Here is a 23,514-nt window from a genome sequence, read left to right as displayed (position 1 = left end):
TGCCTCAAGAAGGCAACGTCCATCTTAAGAACCCTCACCACCCAGGACATGCCCTCTTCAAGTTACAACCATCAGGGAGGAGGTACAGGAGCCTGAAGACCCACACCCATCATTTCAGGAACAGCTCCTTCCCCTCCGCCATCAGATTTCTGATATAAAAATTACTATAAGTTACAAAAATAAATAAATAGTGCAAAAGAGGAATAACGAGGTAGTTTTCATGGGTTCATGGACTGTTCAGAATTCTGATGGCAGAGGGGAAGGAACGTTGGGTGTGGGCCTTCAGGCTCCTGTACCTCCTCCACGATGGTAGTAATGCGAAGAGGGCATGTTACAGATGCTGAGGGCCCTTAATGATAGGTGCCGCCTTCTTGAGGCACTGCCCCTTGAAGATGTCTTCGATAGTGGAGAGGGTTGTGCCTGTGATGGAGTTGGCTGGGTCTACAACCCTGTGCAGCCTCTTTTGATCCTGCGCATTGGAGCAGCCATGCTAGGCGGTGATGCAACCAGTCAGAGTGCTCTTCACCATACAGCTGTAGAAATTTGCAAGGGTCCTTGGTGACATACCAAATCTCCTCAAACTCCTCATGAAGTAGTTTTGGCGCACCTGCTTCGTGATTGCATCTATGTGTTGGGCCCAAGATAGATCCTCAGAGATGTTGACGCCCAAGAATTTGAAGCTGCTCACCCTTTCCACCACTGACCCCTCAATGAAGACTGGTGTGTGTTCTCCAGACCCCCTTCCTGAAGTCCACAATCAATTCCGTGGTGTTGCTGACTTTGAGAGCAAAGTTGTTGTGACACCACTCAACTAGCCGCTCTATCTCATCCCTGTATGCCTCCTCATCACCATCCGAGATCCTGCCTACAAAAGTGGGGTCATCAGCAAATTTATAGATGGCGTTTGAGCTGTGCCTAGCCACAGTCATGAGTGTAGAGAGAGTAGAGCAGTGGGCTAAGCATGCATCCTTGAGGTGTGCCTGTGTTGATTGTCAGCAAGGAGGGGATGTTATTACCGATCCGTACTGACTGCACTGTGTGCACTGTCACGCACTGACAGGGGCTCAGGGGTCCTTTTTTCTCCAAACATATCTTTGCTCACTGAGGCCAAAAAGTTCTATTATAACTTCATCAGCCCACAGGACTTGTTTCCAAAATGTATCAGGCTTGTTTAGATGTTCCTTTGCAAACTTCTGATGCTGAATTTTGTGGTGATGATGCAGGAAAATTTGGAGAAAAAAGGGTGCAGAATTTCATGAAAAAATCACCTCTCCAACTGTTAAGCACGGGGGTGGATCAATCATGCTTTGGGCTTGTGTTGCAGCCAGTGGCACGGGGAACATTTCGCTGGTAAGAGGGAACAATGAATTCAATTAAATACCAGCAAATTCTGGAAGCAAACATCACACCATCCGTAAAAAAGCTGAAGATGAAAAGAGGATGGCTTCTACAACAGGATAACTATTCTAAACACACCTCAAAATCCACAATGGACTACCTCAAGAGGCACAAGCTGAAGATTTTGCCATGGCCCTCATAGTCCCCCAACCTAAAAATCATTGGAAATCTGTGGATAGACCTCAAAAGAGCAGTGCATGCAAGACGGCCCAAGGATTTCACAGAACTAGAAGCCTTTTGCAAGGAAGAATGGGCGAAAATCCCCCAAACAAGAACTGAAAGACTCTTAGCTGGCTACAGAAAGCGTTTACAAGCTGTGATACTTGCCAAAGGGGGTGTTACTAAGTATTGACCATGGAGGGTGCCCAAACTTTTGCTTCGGGCCCTTTTCCTTTTTTGTTATTTTGAAACTGTAAAAGATGGAAATAAAAAAGTAATCTTGCTTAAAATATTAAAGAAATGTGTCATCTTTAACTTTATGCCTTTTGAAAATCAGGTCATCTTTTACTCGCTTAGCTATTCACGGTAATAGAAATTTTGACCAGGGATGCCCAAACTTTTGCATGCCAGTGTATGTTTTGCTGTTGTCTAGGTGCTCCAGAGCCGAGTGGAGACCCAGTGAGATTGCATCCTCTGTAGACCTACTGTGGAGGTAGGCAAATTGCAATGGGTCCAGGTCCTTGCTCAGGCAGCAATTAATTCTAGCCATGACCACCCTCTCAAAATGCTTCACCACAGTAGATGTGAGTGCTACTGCAGGATAGTCATTGAGGCAGCTCACCCTGCTCTTCTTCAATATAAAATAAAAGCTGTTCATCAACAGCTTCTTTAAGCCTTGTTCATCAGCCACAAAGGAACTGTCACACGAAGATATTTTATCATCTATATCACAAGCTCCATCAAGCTCAGATTCACCAGGGCCACCACGATCCAAACTACTGTGACAATTCTGCCTCTCATCTCCCCATCTTCACCAGGAAAGCCACCACCACCACTTTCATGTGAAGATAAGAAGATACAAATTAGACTACTCAGCCCCTCAAGTATGCCCTACAGTTCAATAAGATCATGGCTGCTCTGAATGTAACCTCAACTCTCCATTCATGTATATCCCAGGCAACATTTAACTGTTTTGCTTATCAAGCTCTGCCTTAAAAAATAGTCAGATTTTGCTTCTACCTGCCTTTGAGAAAGAGAGCTCCAAAGGCTCACAGCCCTCTAACAGAAACATGTTCACTTCATGTCTTAAATGGGCAAGCCCTTATTTTGAAACAGTGACTGCTTGTTTTAGATTCTCCGACAAGAAGATGGGGTCATGCTCTCCAAATCCCTCAGGATTTTGTATTTTTCACTTGGTGAGTACTCTAAGCAAGTACATTAGGTTGCTTTATTATCATCTTAATCTAAGATTTAATAAAATATCACTTTATTAATAATTATTTCAGATACTTGTGCTGTTGTAATCAAAATCACAAGCTCCATAAGTATTTAGGATTTTTTGACTAAGATGATTAACCTTTGGAACATAACCAGAATTTTAATATTGAAACTAATGGGAAACAAATCTTTGATTTACAATTCCTCGCTTAACAACACATTCTATGGGAATGTATCACGTTTGTAAATTGAGGAACACCAGTACTCCATAACATGTTTTGAGGATCCACATTACTCTCAGCAAGCTGGACTTTCGCCCTGGATTTCTTGTCATTTCCTTATGATGATGGGAATATCTTTCACTTGACAATTGTTCTTTTCCTTATCAGGACCATATCCCTCCTATTCATCATACCAATTTACCCAAGTTCTTCCCGTACTTACACTCAAATTCCTCATCAAATCCTTCCCTTGCCTAATTTTTCACCCTTGCCACCTCCAAGTGCAAAATGATATCCTCCTAATTCAATGAAATTTTTCATATCTAACTCTCCCAACTTTGACCCCAAAATATATTTCAATTAAGTTGTATTTATTGAGTTCCTCTCATTAGATGATACGTCAGGATTGGTATCTTGGGCTGGAACTATTGTAGCATCTTTTCCACAGAAGAGCAGTCCATTACTCATAAGAATTAATTTTGCAAAATCCTTAATGAGGGCTCTCAGTCAATGGAAATACATATCAGAAAGATGTTCAGGGGTGCCAAATTCAGAAATGTTCTAACCACAGTGCCCAATTCCCAAATTACACACCTATTAAGCAAGAACTCACATTAGATACTTTACCTCATAAAAAGTATCAAAGATACATTGCTTAAGAAGTACCTATAAAGTTATTATTGTATTCGAACAGTAATGTTCAACTGGCAATATCTCCTTCCACTTCTTTTCCCACTCCCCCACCTTTTGGTGTAGTGCCCCATTATAACATTAAGGGTACATACCAGCCATGAGAAAAACCCTGAGGATTTATCAGTTTGACACACTTCTCCTTCATATGGTCCAAATATCCTTCCTCTTGAAATGATGGAATCTAAACAACGAACGTCAATCTCCCCTCCAGGCTCCTTCACAACTGCTACTCCAGCAGGAACCGTAAGAGCTGCCCTGTCTGGTGTACCTACAGGTATAGGTGTATCAGCTACAAACACTGGATATCCATGAAGAGCACATTCATCCATGAAGTATTCTTGGCAGGTCTCACAAACTAGGATACAAACAATAAGAGTCTACAGTTAGATGTACATTTACAGAAGGAGGAAAATATAATTAATTGAAAACAATAGGTTACATTAAACATTGTAATCAATTTATCTTTTCTATCCCTTGCGCCAAAAGGTTCCCTATTTCTAATCTTCACATATTAATCCAATGAAGTTCGCCATGCAAGCTTCATCACTCACAAATCACCTTGTAACAAAGATTACCCTTAATTTAAAGTGAAAATGTAGTTGAGGACCTCAAACCCAATTTGTGGAGGAGGTCTTAAATATAGTTTTTCTACTTTTGATTAAATCAGTTGATACAATTAAACGACTGAATTTAATTCTAAAACAAAACTTACACCAGTAGTCATATTGCTCAGGGGATTCATTCATCATCACTTCTTCACCTTTTACCTTCCCCAGTTCCAGTTCCATGTCTGCAGGATATGCCTGGGTATATTCTGATGCAATGCTATAGGAGGACATGGAAAGCTAAGATTTAATAAATGAAATTCACATCCTGTTCAACATTACTAAAATTTAAACCAAAATAGTAACAGTAACGTTTTTGTTTTTTGAAGACTAAGATTTTAGCTGATGTAAAAACTTACAAAGACTTAGAACAGCAGCCATCTGTTGCAAAATCCTATGACTTCTAGCTCTGTTTGAATGCATTCCTGGAGGTTTCATCATGATCTGCCACTGATTATCCAACTCAAAGGACCAACACACACCTTCCATCCTACTACAATGCCAACTGTTTAAATTTAATAACTGAAACTACTGGAAGACTTTTTAAAAATTGCTCATGTAGTTTTCTCCTGGATTGCACACTGCAGATTTTGATTTCTGAATAAATGACAATCTGCATTATCTCAGCTGAATATTGTTTGGGATACTGAACATGACCATACGTTAACGGTGCAGAGGGAGATGGGTAGCAGCCTATTAATCATTTCATGTTAACCAATATAAACTTCAACTACCAGTTACAGACAATAGGAATAAATCATCAGCTCTCTTCTGCACTCCAGGTAAACAATTCTTAGCATGGCAGCAACTAAAACTGCTAAAGAACCTTAAAGGTATATTAAGGTACACTATTTCTAAGAATATTAATGTAAAAGAGTTTTATATTTAAGTCTGGATCCAATTGCAGCAAGAATGGTTGTTTATTTTTATAAGCATATGAAAACATTTTATAAAAGTTAATGCACATGCACTAATACCACCACCTAATGCTATATATAATACTATAATGCAAGACAATCACACCCACATGTGCACATTTACACAGAAAAAAATTTTCAATATGAGAATTCAAAAAGAAATACAGTCCAGCACTATTCACAAATTATTGTCTCAAGAAATTTGAGCTCAGGAAGTGCTTAATTTATTTGCCCTAACAACATCATGATTAAATAATGTATTCAGTTTCATTCCACCCAGAAACCTTCAGCTGGTTACTGGATTTCAACATGCACTTAGCATGGCTCATTGACATTCTCATTCAAAGCCTAATTTTGACCAGGGTTGGCAAGTAAAGTGTGATTCAACTGTGGCATTAGGTGCGGAAAAGTCGTTCCACTTTTGCAGTTGCCTGAATATTTCTTCCGCCTGACTATTTTTCCACCTTCATGTTTGCACTTGCACATGCTGGGAGTAGCTTGTGCCTCTGTGGCCATCCATTTCAAGGCATTGTTCTTTTTTGCTGCACCTTCATTACTGAAAGGGCCATTTTGACCACGTATAGTTCTTGCAGCAAAGGCAAAAAAAATTACTTTGGAAGGGAGAAAATTGTCTGGACGTTAAAAACAAGCATTCTCTCTGTCTTGTATATGTATTTACAGGAAGTTTTGCCAAATAAAAGGACAAACTGTATACTACAAAATTCATTATTATCCATTTCAATGTTATAGGCATGAAAATGTGTAACAGAATCTTTACATGATCATGAAATCACTGTTCACATTTATTACATCTAATGACTCAAGGAATGGTCATCACAGCGTTCAACCAATTTCCTCGGCTGGACTGGAGTGAAGCTTGAAACAAAATTAACATATTCTTAATAAAAGCAGAAAATGCTGGAAACACTAAGGTCAGGCAAGATGTCCTAAGAGAAATTTACTATTGCATGTCAATGACTTTTCATCAAAACAAAAATAAGTTTGAAATCAAATACATCTCCAGTTGCAGAGCAGGAGGAGAGAGAAGACCAGGAGTGTCCATGATAAAGATTGTAAATCAAAAGACTGAATGATACAAGTGATACTGATGTAGGCTGAGAGAGGTGGTTAAGGATTGTTAATTCACAATGACCTATCTTCAAAAGATATAAATAAAAGATGAATGAAAGCAGAGAAGGAGAAGGACCAAAAACAAGGAAAATACTTCAACCGTGACATACAAAACATGGCAGAATCAAAACATTGCAGATGTTGCAGAATCAAAGTCTGGAATAAAAATAGAATGCTGGAAGTACACAACAGGTCAGGCAACATTTGTGGAGAGAGAAAAATAAAGTTAAAGATTTTGGTTGATGATTTTTCATCAGAACCAGCCAGTTCTGACAAAAATAAGAAAGGTTGGTTATCTGAAATTATTGAATTTAATGTTAAGTCCCAAGGGCTATAGTGTGTCAAGTCGGAAAATGTAAAGCTATCCTTCTAGCTTACGTTGTGCTTTGTTGGAACAGTATAAAAGGCTTAAGACAGAGAATGCATTTCTGGATATTAATGGAATGAAGGGATTTGGGGATAATACACGAAAATGGCACTGAGGTAAAGGATCAGCCATGATCTTGATGAATAGTCAAGTTTCTCGCAGCTTATTTTTCCACTCAGTTTCATATTATGAATAAACTTTAGATACATTATGCTTAGGCTTTTCATTTAATTCAATGGTATGAACTGTGAACAGCTAAGGTGTCAGTAACCACACCAGCAATAGTCTGCCAAACTAAAGTTGACCCACTTATTCCCATGCTGTTTCTATTCCCTTATTTTTTTCTACTACATTTATAGTGGATACTGAATTGGAAACGATATTCTCCATTACAATTTATCTTGTCATTGTTTTTATGGAACCCCACACATAATTTTGTTACTCTCTACCTTTTTACAAAATCACCTTCTGTGAACCACTGAACCACAAGCTACTGTTATATGGCAGTTGATCCAATGGCTGTCAGCACCCTCTCCTCTATATGACAAAGTTTGTAGGACCCATGCCATCTGCTACTATAGTCTGCTTTCCAGCTTCATCTGCAAAGAAGTACATTAGTGAAACCTTGAAACTACTCTGCAATGTGCTGCTTTGACTGAATAAGTAATAGCTGTTAGATTTGCATGAGTAGGAGAATTGAACAGGAGTAGGAGTGTTGATCAATTATTGTCAGGTAAGTGCTGGAGAGGTGGTACATGGGCAATATTTTTGAGTATAGTTCCAAGTGTTGGTAGAGGAACTCGTATACATATTTGATGACCTTAACTACATGTGTAAGGCCTTTAAACATCTTTCAATACTGGAATAATGTTCCTGGCACCTTCTTGACAATATCCACTTGTTAATGCTTCATCCTAGACCTGGAGGCCTCCAAATATGCACAACTTTTCTCCTGATCATCACCTCTTCCACCAATATCTTGAGGGTAATGTCTTAGAATCAGGATGCCACTCCCATTTTTGGCTAACCATTGTAGGTTTGATTACTCACCAAGCCACGTTGTAAGGTTCATCAATGAACCATAAGCAATAAGCATCTCCCTTTTAAGAGTTGGACGCATAACTTCACATGCAGTTACATTCAGTTGGTGTGCAGAACTCCTGAAATTACTCTCTTTTGTTCCACCAATGATGGTACATTATCCTGTCACCAAAGCTTTCCCCTATCTTCAAAGGTGCCCCTACCTCTTTCTCCTTCAAAAATGCCTTCTCCCACACCTTCATTAATCCCTTTTGAACTGCCTCAGAATTCTGCTTCTTTATTACTCTATTATAAGTGATTTTGGAATGTTTTTGCATATTAAATATAACTTATATAACCAATTTGTCGCTGCTGTTTTTGGATGCCCTACCTGAGTATTGATGCACTGAGAGAGTTGTTAAAGTCAGACGATCATCTGGCATGGGCAAACAGTACATATGGAGCCAGTTGGCAGGCAATAGCTTTGAGTCATTCACTTTTCACTCATCTATTGATAGACAGTAGTGTAGGATGATCTTAAATTTCTAGATTCCTGATAGTATGTTATCCTCTCCTGCACGTGCCCTCAAATTCTACAGGCAGTATATTGAGCTGGTCATCATCTGCTGTCAAGAAAGGTGCAGCATTGTCCTCCAAGGCAGTATTGGAGAGCACAACAGGGAAAATATCCTCCCACCCACGCAATACAGCAACACCTTCAATGTGAAGCCACAGACCAAGATATGCTGCACTGCAACTTTCTGATTCTGTTGCACTTTCACAATTGGGTTTTCTTTCATTTTATTTATGCTAGTGCTTCTTTCTCCAGGCCGCCCTTTCTCCGTTGTAAAGCACGTTATGCCAGGATTCACAACTTTTCCTGAGCTTTTCTAAAACCCATAAAAATATATAGCTATCAATATGGTCACATAAGCAGAAGCCTTTAAATTTCAATTAATGTTGATTCTGCTTCTAGTACAAGGCCAGAGGTTCACAACCAGAAATGGATACATATGCCAACTTTTTAGAAGCAAATAAACATTTAAACCTAAATGAACTATAAGACTGGATCCATACATTATAATAACTCAAGAAAACCAGTATAAGTCTTTAATTGTGTGCAAGGAAAGCAGTTGCCAAATGATCATTTGGCATTATCAATGCCAAATGATCATTATCAATCAAACAACTATTCCATCCTGGAAAACCACTGGATAAACAGTGCATCCTGGTGCATACATTCCTGGTTTTTAAGCCTCCCTAATGCCAGGCTGGCTTTCTTGCTTAGATCATTAATTTATATCCCTTACTCACATTTGCTGTGCTTCACCCAGAAATCATTCCTCAAATGCATTATAATTCTAAGATAAATAACTGGACACGTATTTCCTGCATATGTTATTGGTATGAAGTGTGACACTTCTGCCTGTGAGAGCCTGACTTTTTCCCATGAAAGTGATGTCTGAATGTACAGCCTTTTTCATAATAATGTCTTTCTGTGAAAGAACATAAGGCACACTGTTAATATGGTGTTATGTAACATACTAAAATAGGGTGCCTCTCGTACCGTAGCTCTATCACTGTACACCACGTAATTATTGCAAACACAAAATTCAATCAAATACAGTAAATTTTCTATCTTGGACCACAAAGCAGAGTTTCAACAGTCTGATTTTTACTGTGAATTAATAATCAGCCACAAGTTGATTTTGCAATAACTGTTATATAACAGAATTATATTTCTAAACTTTATTATTTATTTTGACAGTTAACCTCTACTACATACTTTGGAAACTAACTGCTTGTTTAAATGTATCTAATTATATTGAGATTATGAAATGATAAGTGTTCATAAATGTCATATCTGAGTTCTTTTATTTTTGATTGGCAAGGAAGTAAACTTATTCATTAGCTATCTGCATTTTAGGGGCATATTGGCAATTCAAGTGTTAAATTAATCCAAACTTTTTGACAGTCGGGCAAGCTAAACATAGGTATTGTTTTCTCAGGCCAGGAACACTGAGGAGTTAATGTGAGGAATGAAAGATTTGTATCAATTCCTTGATAAATATTCTTGTCAAGATACCAATCTCAATATTTTCATATTATTAATAGCCACCCTGGCACCGTCATGCATACTTTTTTCTCCTCCTGTGCACACAGCACTCCCTCACGTCTCCAAAACATACCTGTTTAACTCTATTAAATCATATGTATATGCAACTTGAACTGGGGGGGGGGTCACCATCTCCAGTCATAAAAACTGGATCTTAGTCTCAGCACAAAGTATTGCATTAATTGTGATTACACCATATGACAAAAATACATATGTGCGGTAAATGATCTCTGCAGTGTTAAATTGTAAAATATCTTGTCCAGAAATTTGCTGGGTTATTTAGAACCACATTAAAGCCCAATTTCTTGCCAGTTCTGAGTTGTAAAGTCATATTTATCTCTACTCCTTAGATAACTACTAATACTTCCTCCTTCAACCATATCTATAAATGGATATGTCTATTTTAACTTACTAACTTTCTTTTATTTTTCTTGGAATTACACTTCTGTTACGTATTGCAGTTACAATCCTCTTCCATCGGGTAGAAGATACAGGAGCTTGAAGGCACGTACCACCAGACTTAAGGACAGCTTCTATCCCACTGTGATAAGACAATTGAACAGTTCCCTTATACAATGAGATAGACTATGACCTCACGATCTACCTTATTGTGACCTTGCACCTTATTGCACTGCACTTCCTCTGTAGCTGTGACACTTTGTACTGTTATTGTTTTTACCTGTACTACATTAATGCACTCTGTACTAACTCAATGTAACTGCACTGTGTAATGAATTGACCTGTACGATCAGTTTGTAAGACAAGCTTTTCACTGTACCTTGATACAAGTGACAATAATAAACCAATACCAAAGTTTGAAATTGTTGCCTTACTATATGACTTCACATCAAGGCCTCCAGAAGCTCAACAGCTAGATATGATTATTAATCCTCTGCTTGATGATTGTGTGTCCTCCAGCCTTATCAAGACTGATTTGCTCCTTTCTCAATCTATCCACAATAGGCTGGTGGGTATTGTTATCAAACCACACCTACCTTCAATATTTTTGTGCTTCCTTTGAGAAAAATGTCCTTATTCAGAGCTTGCTCACAAGAAAGTAAATGCCTAGTATTGATTAGGAGCTTTGACAATTCATGAACATACAATTCAGCAGCTACCTTATCTGTAGTTTGGCATTATATCACAATTCATCTTGAAAGCACTAAAAATTCACTAAAATTAATTCCTAAAAGTGCAATAAAACAGTACAAGAAAAGCAATTCTTGCAAGAAAAAAAAATTGAGGTGAAAAGGACTATTTAATTTTTTTGTGCTTCAAAACATGTGTGTTGAGTAGCTATAATACTATTCAACTTGGTCCAATCCATCATCAAACTCCTGCAAACTGTAATAATTCGTACACACTAATGAACTTTGGTTTAAAACTTCTGGATAAATTTGTTTGTTGCTTTGCACATAACTTTGCTAAAACTGGAAAGAGCGCCTGATTCATATTGGATCTTTATTTTGTTGCTTACCACTGCCCATACTTTGCTTCCTCTTCAGGCAACACTTTCTCGATCTTCACCTTCACAGCTATTTGTCCCTGGTCTAATTGGTCTTTGATTTGCTTTGAAGACCAGTTTTCATTCATTTTATCTACAAAGCAAAGTGAAATAAGGCTTAGTTTGTCTTAAGAATCACATTTTGAATGTCTGCACTTATGAAACAGGGGTTATTATGCTAGGAATCGTGAAAGGGCATTCGACAGCTCCCACCATGTTTTCAGAACAGATACAAGTAATTCAAAGCATCCAATCAAGTATCTGCTTACTGGCTCCGATCTAATACAAACCCAGAGGCCGAGATTTAGCAAACAGAAAGGTGCAGAAGGTTTGGTAATGAAGTAAGAAAAAAAATTAACGGCTAGAGAAAAACAGTACTGAAATATAGTAACGCAAGTACAAATCATATATTAAAAATTCCCCATTCCTGGCAAAAAAAGTAAAGTGACTTTCAGGAATGTGTTGAATTATTAATAAAAGATAAATTTATTGTCTTTAAACAAAAAAACTTTATGCTTACAAATCTGTCATCTCCATTACTCTTATCAACTCCCAGAGTGTGTCACATAATAGTTCGGTCTTTGTACTACAAAAAAAATGGTGGAGCTCACCATTCATCATTACTAAAGACTAAATTCTGGCCATCACATACACATAGTTAAATGTGGAAATCAGGAATTAAGTGTTTGGGTTGTTCTGCATTTTTAGGAGCTTCATTATATGGCTAAATGATACAGCTATAAAAGACATTGAAGGACATGATGCTGCACTATTGTCCTGACAGATACCTGCACAAGAAACAGGGTCTGTCTATTCCAGTGTTAATATTAAAAATGGTATGGTAAGCCTTAATAACTGCCAAATAACCAATGATACAGAAAAATAATTTTAACAAATGCAGTGTTATTTCATTTGATTTAATTGTATTAAATTATTGTCTTTTTTAAAAACTTTATTTCCTCTCTCTCTCTCTCTCTCAACCCTAACTATTTGTCTCTCATTTCACATTCTGTACCTGACTAGGTATTGAACTAAATATTACTCATGCACATTTTGCCTGTCCAAATAATCTGACTGGTGAAGGCGATCTATAGTTGATTGCCCTGTTCGTGCAGATCCCAAATAGAAGCCATTGTGCAGAAGTGGCTTTCTTATTACATTTACATTCCAAAGCAAATACCCATAGAAAGTCAGTGCGAAAATGCATAATAAATGTCTGGTATCATTTGCTCACTGCTGACTACAAATTCTGGGCTACTATACACAAACAAGCGATAGGCAGTCTTCAGCCTGTGTGATTCTATATTGAGACACCATGGGGTTGTCAAAACCAAAAGGAAGATCTACCATCTGTGGTTAGATAGAAAAGTGAAAGATAGTATCAAACTTACAAGAAATAGCATATAATTCGGCAAAGATGAGTGGCGGGTCAGAAGACTGGACAGAATAAAAAAAAACAGAAAAGTATGTGTAAAAGATCGATAAGGAAGGGAAGATTAGAATACAAGATAAAGCTAGCCAGAAATATAAGAGCAGATAGTAAGAGTTTCCATAGATATTTACAAAAACGAGTTAACAGAGTGAGTCCTATATAAAGTGAGTTGAGAGAATCAATGCTGGAAAACAAGGAAATGACAGATGAATTAAACAGACATTTTATATCAGTCTTAACTGTTAGGGGATGCAAATAACATTCCAGAAATAACTCTACATCAAGAACTGGCAGGGAGAGAGGAACAGAAAATTAATACGCTCTCAGTTTACTCCCTTTTATCTCGTACAATCCCACGGGGATATAGCATTAATCAAATTGTTGGAGCTGTGGTCTAACAAGTCTTTGAATCCTGATGGACTTCATCCTAGGCTCTTAAAAAAAGTGGCTAGTGAGATGGCTGATACATTGGTTTTAATTTCCTTGATTCCAGGAAAGTTTCACTAGATTGGAAAATAACAAATGTAACTCCTTTGTTCAGTAAGGAAGGACACAGAAAGCAGGAAATTCCAGGTCGGTTAGATTAACATCTCTCATAGGGAAAATGCTTGAGCTACTATTAAACACATTGTAGCAGGATACTTAGAAGAATTCATGGTAACCAGGCAGTCAACATGGTTTCGTAAAAGTGAAATCATGTTTGACCAATTTATTGGAGTTCTTTGAAGAAGTAACACATGCTGTAGGTAAATGGAACTATAAGTGTGCTGTACTTAGATTACCAGAAGGCATTTGATGAGGTGCTGCATCAAGCTGGCACAGCTAGTAGAGGTGCTGTCTTGCAGCATCAGAGACCTGGGTTCAATCTTCAGGTGCTGTCTACGTGGAGCCTGCACATTCTCCATGCAACCATATGGGTTTCCTCCAGGTGCTCCAGTTTAATCTCATATTATGGGTTGGTTGGTTGGTCACAGTAAATTACCCCTAGTGTATAAATGAGTGGTTGAACCTGGGGATAGCTGGTGAAATATGGGGAGGATAAAAAATGCGATTGATGTAGGATTAGTGAAAATTAGTGAAATTTGGCACTGACTCAGTGTGCCAACGGGCCCATTTTTGTACTGAATCTTGCTATGAGGAAAGGTTACTAGGGAAAATAAAATGTTCATGGTATAGGACATAACATATGGTGTGGACAGAATTTTGGATAGCTAACAGGAATCAGAGAGCAGGTGAAAAATGGCTAGGAAGATATAACGAATGCTGCGCTGCAGGATCAGAGTTGGGGCCTCGACTTTTCACAATTTATACCAAATGACCTGGAAGGCGGCACCAAAGGAACTGTTGCTAAATTTGTTGATGACACATTGATAGAAATATAGATAGGAAAGGAATGACAAATAGGACATAATAAGAGGCTACAGGTAGGTTACTTGAATGGCAAATAGAATACGGGAAAATGTGAAATTGCCCCTTTTGGCAGGACACCTTTTAAAGACAAAGTATTTTATCTAAATGGCAAGAGATCACAGAGCTCTCAGATCAGAGGACTCTCAGGTCCTAGAGCATGATACACAACAGGCTACAATGCAGGTAAAGCAAAAAAATCTAACAGAACCCTTATTGCTTATTGGTAAGGGAGGTGATGCTTCAGTAATGCAAAGTACGAGACCTAATCTGGAGCGCTATGTGCAGTATTAGTCTCAGGCGGCCGGAGTGGGAGTGTCAGTGGGTAGACATCTCATGGTGGTGATCAGTGCCTGATGAAGGGAGTTATCAGGTGACCAGTGGGTAGGGGTAGTCCTGAGCTTGAGGGAATGGGAGGTGGGGTAGGGAAATGAGATTATCACAGGAAGGGCAGAGATGTGCATCCCAAGAAGAACTATTAAGTAATTGACCCTACCTGAGTCAGGTTCCCAGTACCACCTGCTCAGGGAGACAACCTTTAGACCATGCAGTGGCAGAGCAAACCAACTGTGAAAACTTGTTCACTTTACATATGTCCAATGACAGACATACTCCAAATCACTGTTGCGTAATTTCTCTAAACAAGCTTTGTACTGGGATTGACATTCATTCTCTCAGTAGCACAAACATAACTCACAACAGGAAGTTCCCAGACAAAGTTACAGAATGGTGTGATTTGATCCAATAAACAATATAATCAAGTTCCATTATGGGAAACATTAATTGCCATATGCATGATGCTCTAACAGGCAGTGCCACACCACCAATTTCCAGACAATTGACTTCACACAAGAGCTAAACTGAATGATCTGCAAAGACAGGGTTGGTGTCCTGTACAGTATTTACTATTCAAGCAACATTACAAAAACAGATTATTAAACTGCTCCTTATAAGCTCTTGAGCATACATTTCCCCCCCAAAATTATACTTTATTCACACAATCCTGCACCTTGGAGTGTGGCAATCTGCATCATTTATAAGGACAGTTCCTTGCACTGGAAAACAAAGAAATATCAGGCGTAGCAAAGTACGTCGGTGTTCATCTCACTATGAGTCCTTGGGAACAGCCTGCAGAGCACAAAAGTCCTGTGTTACACACTGCTCAGGATGATGATCAATAAAGACCATAGTAGGATGATGATCAATAAAGACCATAGCATCCCTTTCCGGACCTTCTTGGCAAATACCACAGTCCACTAAGAGGTGGATAATGATCTCATGTGCACTGTAGCTACCTCGTGGTCAGCATGCATTGGGATTGAGACTGTGGCTATGCAGATCAGCCAAGCGAGATCTTGGGTACTCATTCACTGCCATACTTCCTGCATAACAACATGGACTACACTTCAAAAGTACTTCAGTGGGCTTGACTTGGAGATAACCCTGTGCCTTGAGACGAGATAAAGTGAGTGGGGAAAACAGAAACATATTTCTGATTAGCAAGATGTAAAAAGTGCTTTTCAGGGATCTATAATGGAGCTCAACTTCCATTACAAGTAGTTTGATGAAACAGTGAGTTGCGGATTCAGGAGGAGTGACTGATGGACGAAAGTAATAAGTGTGAGGGAAATGAAAGTGAGGTAACGGTGAGGAGTCTAAAGTGGGAGGAAGAATCTGAAGAAGGGGAGGATGCAAGGAACATGTTAGAGCAATGGAAGAGATAAGGCCCAGGACAATCTAAGGGAGAGAAGACAAAGGGGTGAACAGTCTGAGGCAGTGAGGACGGAGGGATGTATGGAAGGTAGTACTATGGGTGTGGGGGAGGTCTTGGAGGACAGAGAGCTGTTATCAAGTGCCTGAGGAGTTAAGGAAGAGGGCTGCCTTAAGAGTGAGTGGGATAAAAGGGTAGGTTTTGTGGAAAGGTAAGGGGGGGCAGTATAAGGGAGAAACATTGAAACACAGAAACAGTACAGCACAGGACAGGCCTTTCGGTCTACAATGTCTGACCATGATGGAAATCTAATCTAATCCCATCTGCCTACTTCTTAAACGTTGCTGTCATATCTGCTTCCTCCACCTCCCTGGCAGCACATTCTAGGCACCTACCACTCTTTCTGTAAAACAAAAAGTTGCACATTAAACCTCCTTTAAACTTTCCCCCTCTCAACTTAAAGCTATGCCCTCTCGCATTTGACATTTCCATCCTGGGAAAAAGACTCTGACCATCTACCCTATCTACATCTCTCATAATGCTATATACTTCTATCAGGTCACCCCTCAGCCTCTTCAATTCAGTGACTGCAATCCAAGCTTGTCCAACGTCTCCTTATAGCTAATATTCTCCAATCCAGGCAACATTCTAGTAAACTTCTGTGCCCTCTCCAAAGCCTCTACTTTCTTCCTGTGATGTCGACCAAAACTGCACAATCTCCAAGTGTAGCTTAACCAAAGTTTTATACATCTGCAACATGACTTCTCAGCTTTTACACTCAACGTCCTGACCGATGAAGGCAAGCATGCTGTTTACCTTCTTTACTATCCTATCCACTTATGTTGCCACTTTTGGGGAGCTATGGACTTGCATCCCAAGATCCCTCTGTTTATTAATGCTCCTAAGGGTCTTGCCATTTACAGTATACTTTCTGTTGCATTTGACCTCCCAAAATGCACCACCTCACACTTATCTGGATTAAACTCCATCTGCTATTTTTCTACCCAAATTTCCAACTGATCTATATTCCACTGTATCCTTTGACACCCTTCCTCATTATCCACAATTTGACCAATTTTTGTGTCATCTGCAAACTTACTAATCAGACCACCTACATTTTTGTCCAAACCATTTAAATAACAGGTCCCAGCACTGATCCTTGCGGAATACCACTGGTCATCAATCTCCAGTCAGAATAGCACCCTTCACCACTATGTTCTGTGACCAAGCCAATTTTGAATCTAACCAACCAAGTCATGGTGGATTCCATGTGACTTAATCTTCTGAATTAGCCTACCATGAGGGACCTTGTCAAATGTTTTACTAAAGTCCATGTAGACAACATCTACTGCTCTACCTTCATCAATCATCTTCAACACCTCCTCAAAATCTCTATCAAGTTTGAGAGAGATGAGCTCCACCATAAGGAGCTGAATATCTCTTCAATTAGGGTTGAGAGCTTCAAGTTCCTGGGAGTGAACATCACTAACAGCCTGTCCTGGTCAAATCGCATAGAAACCATGGCCAAGAAAGCTCACCAGCGCCTCTACTTCCTCAGGAGGCTAAAGAAATTTGGTTCGTCCCTTTTGACTCTCACAACTTTTACAGATGCACCATAGAAAGCATCCTATCTGGATGTATCACGGCTTGGTACGGCAACTGCTCTGCCCAGGACTGCAAGACACTGCAGAGAGTTGTGGACACAGCCCAGTGCATTACGGACACCAGTCTCCCCTCCTTGGACTCTGTCTTGGTGAAGCAGCCAACATAATCAAAGACCCCACCCACCCAGGTCATTCTCTCTTCTCTTCTCTTCCATCGGGTAGAAAATACAGGAGCTTGAAGGCACGTACCACCAGACTTAAGGACAGCTTCTACCCCACTGTGATAAGACTATTGAACAGTTTTCTTATACAATGAGATGGACTATGACCTCACGATCTACCTTGTTGTGACCTCGCACCTTATTGCACTGTACTTTCTCTGTAGCTGTGACACTTTACTCTGTACTGTTATTGTTTTTACCTGTACTACATCAATACACTCTGTACTGACTCAATGTAACTGCACTGTGTAATGAATTGACCTGTATGATCGGTTTGTAAGACAAGCTTTTCACTGTACCTCGGTACAAGTGACAATAATAAACCAATACCAATATCCCTAATAAGTCCATGCTTTTCCAAATGTGAGTAAATCCTGCCCCTAAGAATCTTCCCCAATAATTTCCCTACCACTTATGTAAGGTTCATTGGCCTCTAATTTCCTGAATTATCCTGATTGCCCTTCTTAAACAAAGTAACAACACTGGCTATTCTCCTGTCCTCTGAGACCTCACCTATGGTTAAAGGGAATACAAAGATCTCAGTTAAGGCCTCAGCAATCTTCTGCCTTGCCTCCTTCAGTATCCTGGGATAGATCCCATCAGGCTCTGGAGATTTATCCACTTTGTGGATATGTGGATCTGCAAGGTACTAGCATGAATGGAAGATTGGCTGACTGGCAGAACTCAGAGAATGGGCATGAAGGGGTCTTTCTCAGGATGGTTTTTAGTGACCAGTGGAGTTCCGCAGGGTCAGTGTTGGGACTACAACTTTTCACTTTATACATTAATGATCTAGATGAAGGAACTGATGGCATTGTGGCCAAGTTTGCAGACAATGCCAAGATAGGTGGAGGAACAGGTAGTGTCATAGAGGCAGGGAGTCTGCAGAAGGACTTGCACAGGCTGAAAGAGTGGGCAAAGAAGTGGCAGATGGAATACAGCTTAGGGAAGTGTGGGGCTACGCACTTTGGGAGGAGCCCCAGTTCAAGATTAACTTGCGGGTTGAGTCAGTAGTAAAGAAGACAAATGCAATGTTAGCATTCAAGAAGACTAGAATACAAAAGCAAGGATATACTGCTGAGGCTTTATAAGGCATTGGTCAGATCACATTTGGAATATTGTAAGCAATTTTGTGCCCGATATCCAAGGAAGGATATGCTGGCCCTGGAGAGGATCAGGGGAGGTTCACAAACATGATCCCAGGAATGAAAGGCTTAACATATAAGGAGTGTTTGATGTCTCTGGGCCTGTACTCAATGGGGTTTGGAAGGATTTGGTGGGGGGGGGGGGGGGGGGGGGGGGGGGGGGGGGGGGGGAGCAGGGAATCTCATTGAAACCTACCAGATACTGAAAGGCTTGGAGGCTTGGATAGATTGGATGTGGAGAGGATGTTTCCATTAGTAGGAGACTCTAGTATCCGAGGGTACAACCTCAAAATAAAGGAATGTCCCTTTAAAACTCAGATGAGGAGGAATTTCGTCAGCCAGAGGGTGGTGAATCTGTGGAATTCATTGCCACAGAGGGCTATGGAGGCAAGTCATTGGGGTATATTTAAGGCAGAGGTTAATGGGTTCTTTATTGGTAAGCGAATTAAGGGTTACAGGGAGAAGGCAGGACAATGGGGTTGAAAAAAATCAGCTATGATTGAATGGAGAAGCAGACTCAATGGGCTGAATGGCTTAATTCTACTCCTATACCTTACGGTTTTTAATGTTCTTCAAGAGATGCAACACCTCCTTACCCATCTATAGATAGGGAGAAAGGGAAGGGAGGAAAGTATAAAAGTGAGGGTAGTCCAAGAGTGGAAGATAAGGGAGGTGGATCTAAGGGAGGGAGGGGATTAATGGAAAGAATGAACTGAGGAGGGAAAGGATAAGCAGGAGGAAGGGGCCATTGGGGAATAAGGGGAATGTCTAAGCAATCAATAGGTTAAGGTAAAGGGCAGTTAAGGGTGAGTTAATGGCAAGGGGTAATGTGTGAAGGGCAGAGGTGTAATGGGGAGGGAGGGAGGTGGTAAGGGATGTGAGGGAGAGGAGTGTCTGAGGGATGGAGGAGATAAGGTAGAGGAATGATGTGGAATTAAGAGGAGCAGGGTCTGAGAGAAGGGTTCAGGGGAAGGAAAAGGGTGAAGGAAGCAGCAGTGCTGGAGGCAGAAAGGGTAAAGAAAGGAAGGACAAGGGCTGAGTTAAAGGAGAGCATGTTATATAGGAGGGAGGGTAGCCTGACAGAGGCAGACTGAGTGGGAGTATGCTTGAATGAGGGTAGCAGGGTTTTGGGATGCATGGATGAGGGGAGGTTTGAGGGAGAGGGAATAAATGGGTTTGAAGAAGGGGTTGAAGGGACAGGCAAAGGGGGAGATTAAAAAGGGATTTGAGAGAGTCAAGTAGGGTCAATGTGGTAAGGGGAGTGAAATCTGAGGAAGGGGTAAGTAAGGGGAAGGGTAAGGAGGATGGGCAATTGAAGTGGGTTAGGGGAGGAGGGCAAATGAGGAACAGGACTAAAGGCAAAGGGGGCTGGAAGTCTGAGGAAGTGAAGGGGTAAGGATATAAGGGAGGAATTAGGGATAGAGGATCTGAGAGAAGGGGAGGAGGTCTGAGGCAGGGAGTAGGTCAGTGGGGGTCTTAGACTGTGGGAGTTAAAGAGGAGTAGGGTCTGATGGAGGAAGCTTGAGAAGAGAGTTTATATGGGCAGAGGGGCTCATATGGAGGAAAGCGTTGAGAGAGGGATGGTGTAAGAAGAGGATGACAAAAGGAAGGGGCTGCAGGAGACAGTACGGGCAAGAACACGTGCTTTTGCTTCCATCTGTGTTTGTAAGGATACAGTGGACCCGCTTATGGGCAGAATATGGGTGAGCATCTATGAGTGAATACACACGTTAGATAAACGTGGGTCCCTAGATTTCCATTTCTCCTGATCCCCTAACAAAACCATGCAATAGCTGGTTTGCAATAGCAATCCCACCTTAAAAGATTTCATGCATAAGCATCTTCTACTCTGTAGAAGCAAGCCATCATTGACCCCATGGGACAGTCCAAGATTAAAAAGAAAAAAAATGCCAAAACAGAGGTTCCTTCAAAACATTGGAATATTTTTGGGTAGACGATAGGTAGAGATATCATGTGTGATCCTGTATTTAATCAGTTAATTTGGCACATATTGTAGCACTTACAAAGTTCTTCAAAAGAAGCACATCACTAGTTTGCAATGCTGGTACATTGTTTTTGCATATATTTTCAGACTTTTGTTTTAGACTCTCTGTATATTTGCTATGTGAACAGATTTCTTGAAGTATAAAAATTTCCCTTTTTCTTTTGAAGCAAGTTCCCCGAAAAATTTAACACTGTAGATTAAATATCAATATTCTACTGAAGTGCAATGCGCTTCCAGGAATTAAGCCCTATAGCATGATGACAGGTAGCAAAAACCTCATGCACTACATTAGCTTTGTTATGGATACATCTTCCTCTTCTAACTCTATAAGTACAACCCTTTATACACATCTCCCCAGTATGTTTATCCCAATGCATCTATTCTGTTCAAAACTCCCCCTGGTATTGTGTTTTTCATTCTCAACATCGCCTTTGTCAAGTTTTATTGGACTCTTTATTTGTTTTTTGGCAACTACTTTATATTGATGACCTCTAACTTGCTCTCTAGGAAATTAAAATCTTTCATAATCCTGAAGCATTTCTTTTAAAAAGAGAAAACTGAGGGGTGGTTTAAGACTACAGACACCTTGCCTAGTTCATCGTATCAATTTTATTAGCACCTTCTTAAATCAAGCTTTTATTCGGTCCAGTGCCCCGTTGACTTTTTATAAACCTACAACTAGTATTGTACACAGGCCTCCAAATGTGTTCGAGTCAAGATTACTGCAAGTGGTCAAAAATTGGTTTAAAAAGGAAGCATAAGAGAGGCCAAGAGGTTTAAGGAGGGAATTCTGAGGCTTGTAACCCACAGCCTCAGAATTCCCTCCCTAAGCCTCTGATGTAGCAATTAAAACTAGAGATGTGCAAGAAACCAGAATTGGAAACACACAAAGATCTCAGAGTTCTAGATTCAAAGGCATAGAAAGATATTAAGGTATTACTCAACTCAAAGACATTAAAGTTCACTGAACAAATTGGTAATGTATGTCTGGAACTTGGTACTACAGTAATTAGGATAAAGCTATGAGAGATTAGGATAAGTTCAAAGTTATAGAGAGTTGAAGATGGAAATCTGTAATATTGAGCTAACCCAGTTCAGTTACAGATTAGCTATTATCTGATTAAATGGCACAACAAGTTGAAAAAGCTAAATGGCCTATTCCGGTTCCCACATCTCACCTTTAAAGGATCCTGCAAAATTGAAGTTATATTTACATTATAATTTTAATTTGTATTAGTTATGATATCTTTTGGGTTTTCAATTTATACTTAAAGCTTTGCCTAAGTTGCAATATTGCAGTTTCCAGGATGTAAGGCCTCTATTGCAATGGGATGAATCATCTGCCCTGCTCCAATTCCCAGGACTCCAACCTCCCTCTCTGCTACTTCTGAGCTTGCTATCTGCCCACCCAATCCCAGGCTCAACTTCTTCTGCAGCAGACCCACAAACCGAACTAAACCAAAAACATGCCTGGATTGGAGCTACCAACTGCAGTGCAACATGGGTGTGTATTACTGGAAAAAATAGTTACTGAAGTAAGGTATTCCACCACCATGATGTAATGGCATTTTTTATTTAAAATGCATCTGTAGTTTAAGCTGTCAGCCTCTCCCTCTCAAACAGCCTGGAAATTAGTATATATGCCTACTGACTTTTAGAAAATTTTCCACATAATATAAGTAACTAATGCCTTCCCATCACTTTAACAAAAATGTCATCCGTTCAGGTGTCAAAGATTGCAAGTATCAACAACCCAGGTGTAGTAACCGTCACTGGGTCCTTCTCTCTCACTTTCCTCTGACCCCCAATTTACCATTCAATCTCACTGCTGCAATTTATTCAGGATGCCCCCTCTCTAACAGTCGATCAGTACATAGATTCATCTCCTTGCATTTAACTTCAATGGATTTCAAGCTCAACATGGTGCACTTTTCCTCTCATTGTCAGAATTCATCATCCACACACCTAATCCAGCTCCAGATCTTTTCATTGTAAACTGGTGCTATGATACAAACCACCTCAGTTTTTCTACTCCAGTCTCTCACTCCAGTCTAGCTTCCTCTCAGACTGCACCATGCTGTTATCTGAGGTCCAAACCAAACATTTTATTAAATCTACTGTGGTGTGGTACATTGATGACCATATATGTGCCACTACTTGCTCTTCCTCGAACTAAAATAATTCGTTTAGTTTTGTAACCAGTTTCTACTCTTCCCCCATCTTCATATGATCTCTCTTAATTTTCCTTTCTTTTCTTTTTTAAATTCATTTACTGGATGTGGACATTACTGGTAAGACCAACATTTAATCCATTCCTTAATTCCTTGTGAGAAGATCATGGTGAGCCACTCTCTTGAACTACTATTGTTCTCCTGGTGAAAGTAACCCCAGCATTGTATTAGGAGTTCCAGGATTTAGACCAACAACAATTAAGAAGTTAATGTGACCTTCAAGGTTCTATTCCAACAAACCACAGCCCTTGTCCTAGTTGATGATCGAGGTTGCAGGTTTGGGCATTGCCAAAGCAGCTTATGCAAACAACTATTGTGCAATACTGCCAGTGATGGAGGGAGTTGATGCTTAAATTGGTGAATGGGGTGGTAATTAAGCAGGCTGCTTTGTTCTGAGAACAGTCTAGCA

The 23,514-nt window shown here is 40.0% G+C and overlaps 1 protein-coding gene across 1 annotated transcript in view; it reads right to left on the bottom strand.

Annotated features, from left to right (window-relative positions):
- LOC127577722 (uncharacterized) overlaps window positions 1–23,514 on the bottom strand; it is a 76,854-nt gene that overhangs the window by 50,978 nt on the left and 2,362 nt on the right. Inside the window, exons 2-4 of the mRNA XM_052029217.1 lie at window positions 11,323–11,443; window positions 4,402–4,514; window positions 3,782–4,044 (exon numbers count right to left, since the gene is read on the bottom strand). Coding sequence (XP_051885177.1) covers window positions 3,782–4,044; window positions 4,402–4,514; window positions 11,323–11,438 — 492 coding nt within the window. The 5' untranslated portion in view covers window positions 11,439–11,443. The remainder of the gene's footprint in view (window positions 1–3,781; window positions 4,045–4,401; window positions 4,515–11,322; window positions 11,444–23,514) is intronic.

The sequence above is a fragment of the Pristis pectinata genome, chromosome 14 (genome assembly GCF_009764475.1).
Source record: "Pristis pectinata isolate sPriPec2 chromosome 14, sPriPec2.1.pri, whole genome shotgun sequence".
In the NCBI taxonomy this organism is placed as follows: domain Eukaryota; kingdom Metazoa; phylum Chordata; class Chondrichthyes; order Rhinopristiformes; family Pristidae; genus Pristis; species Pristis pectinata.
Note: the sequence above shows the minus strand (reverse complement) of the source record. Positions and strands in the feature narration are given on the sequence as shown.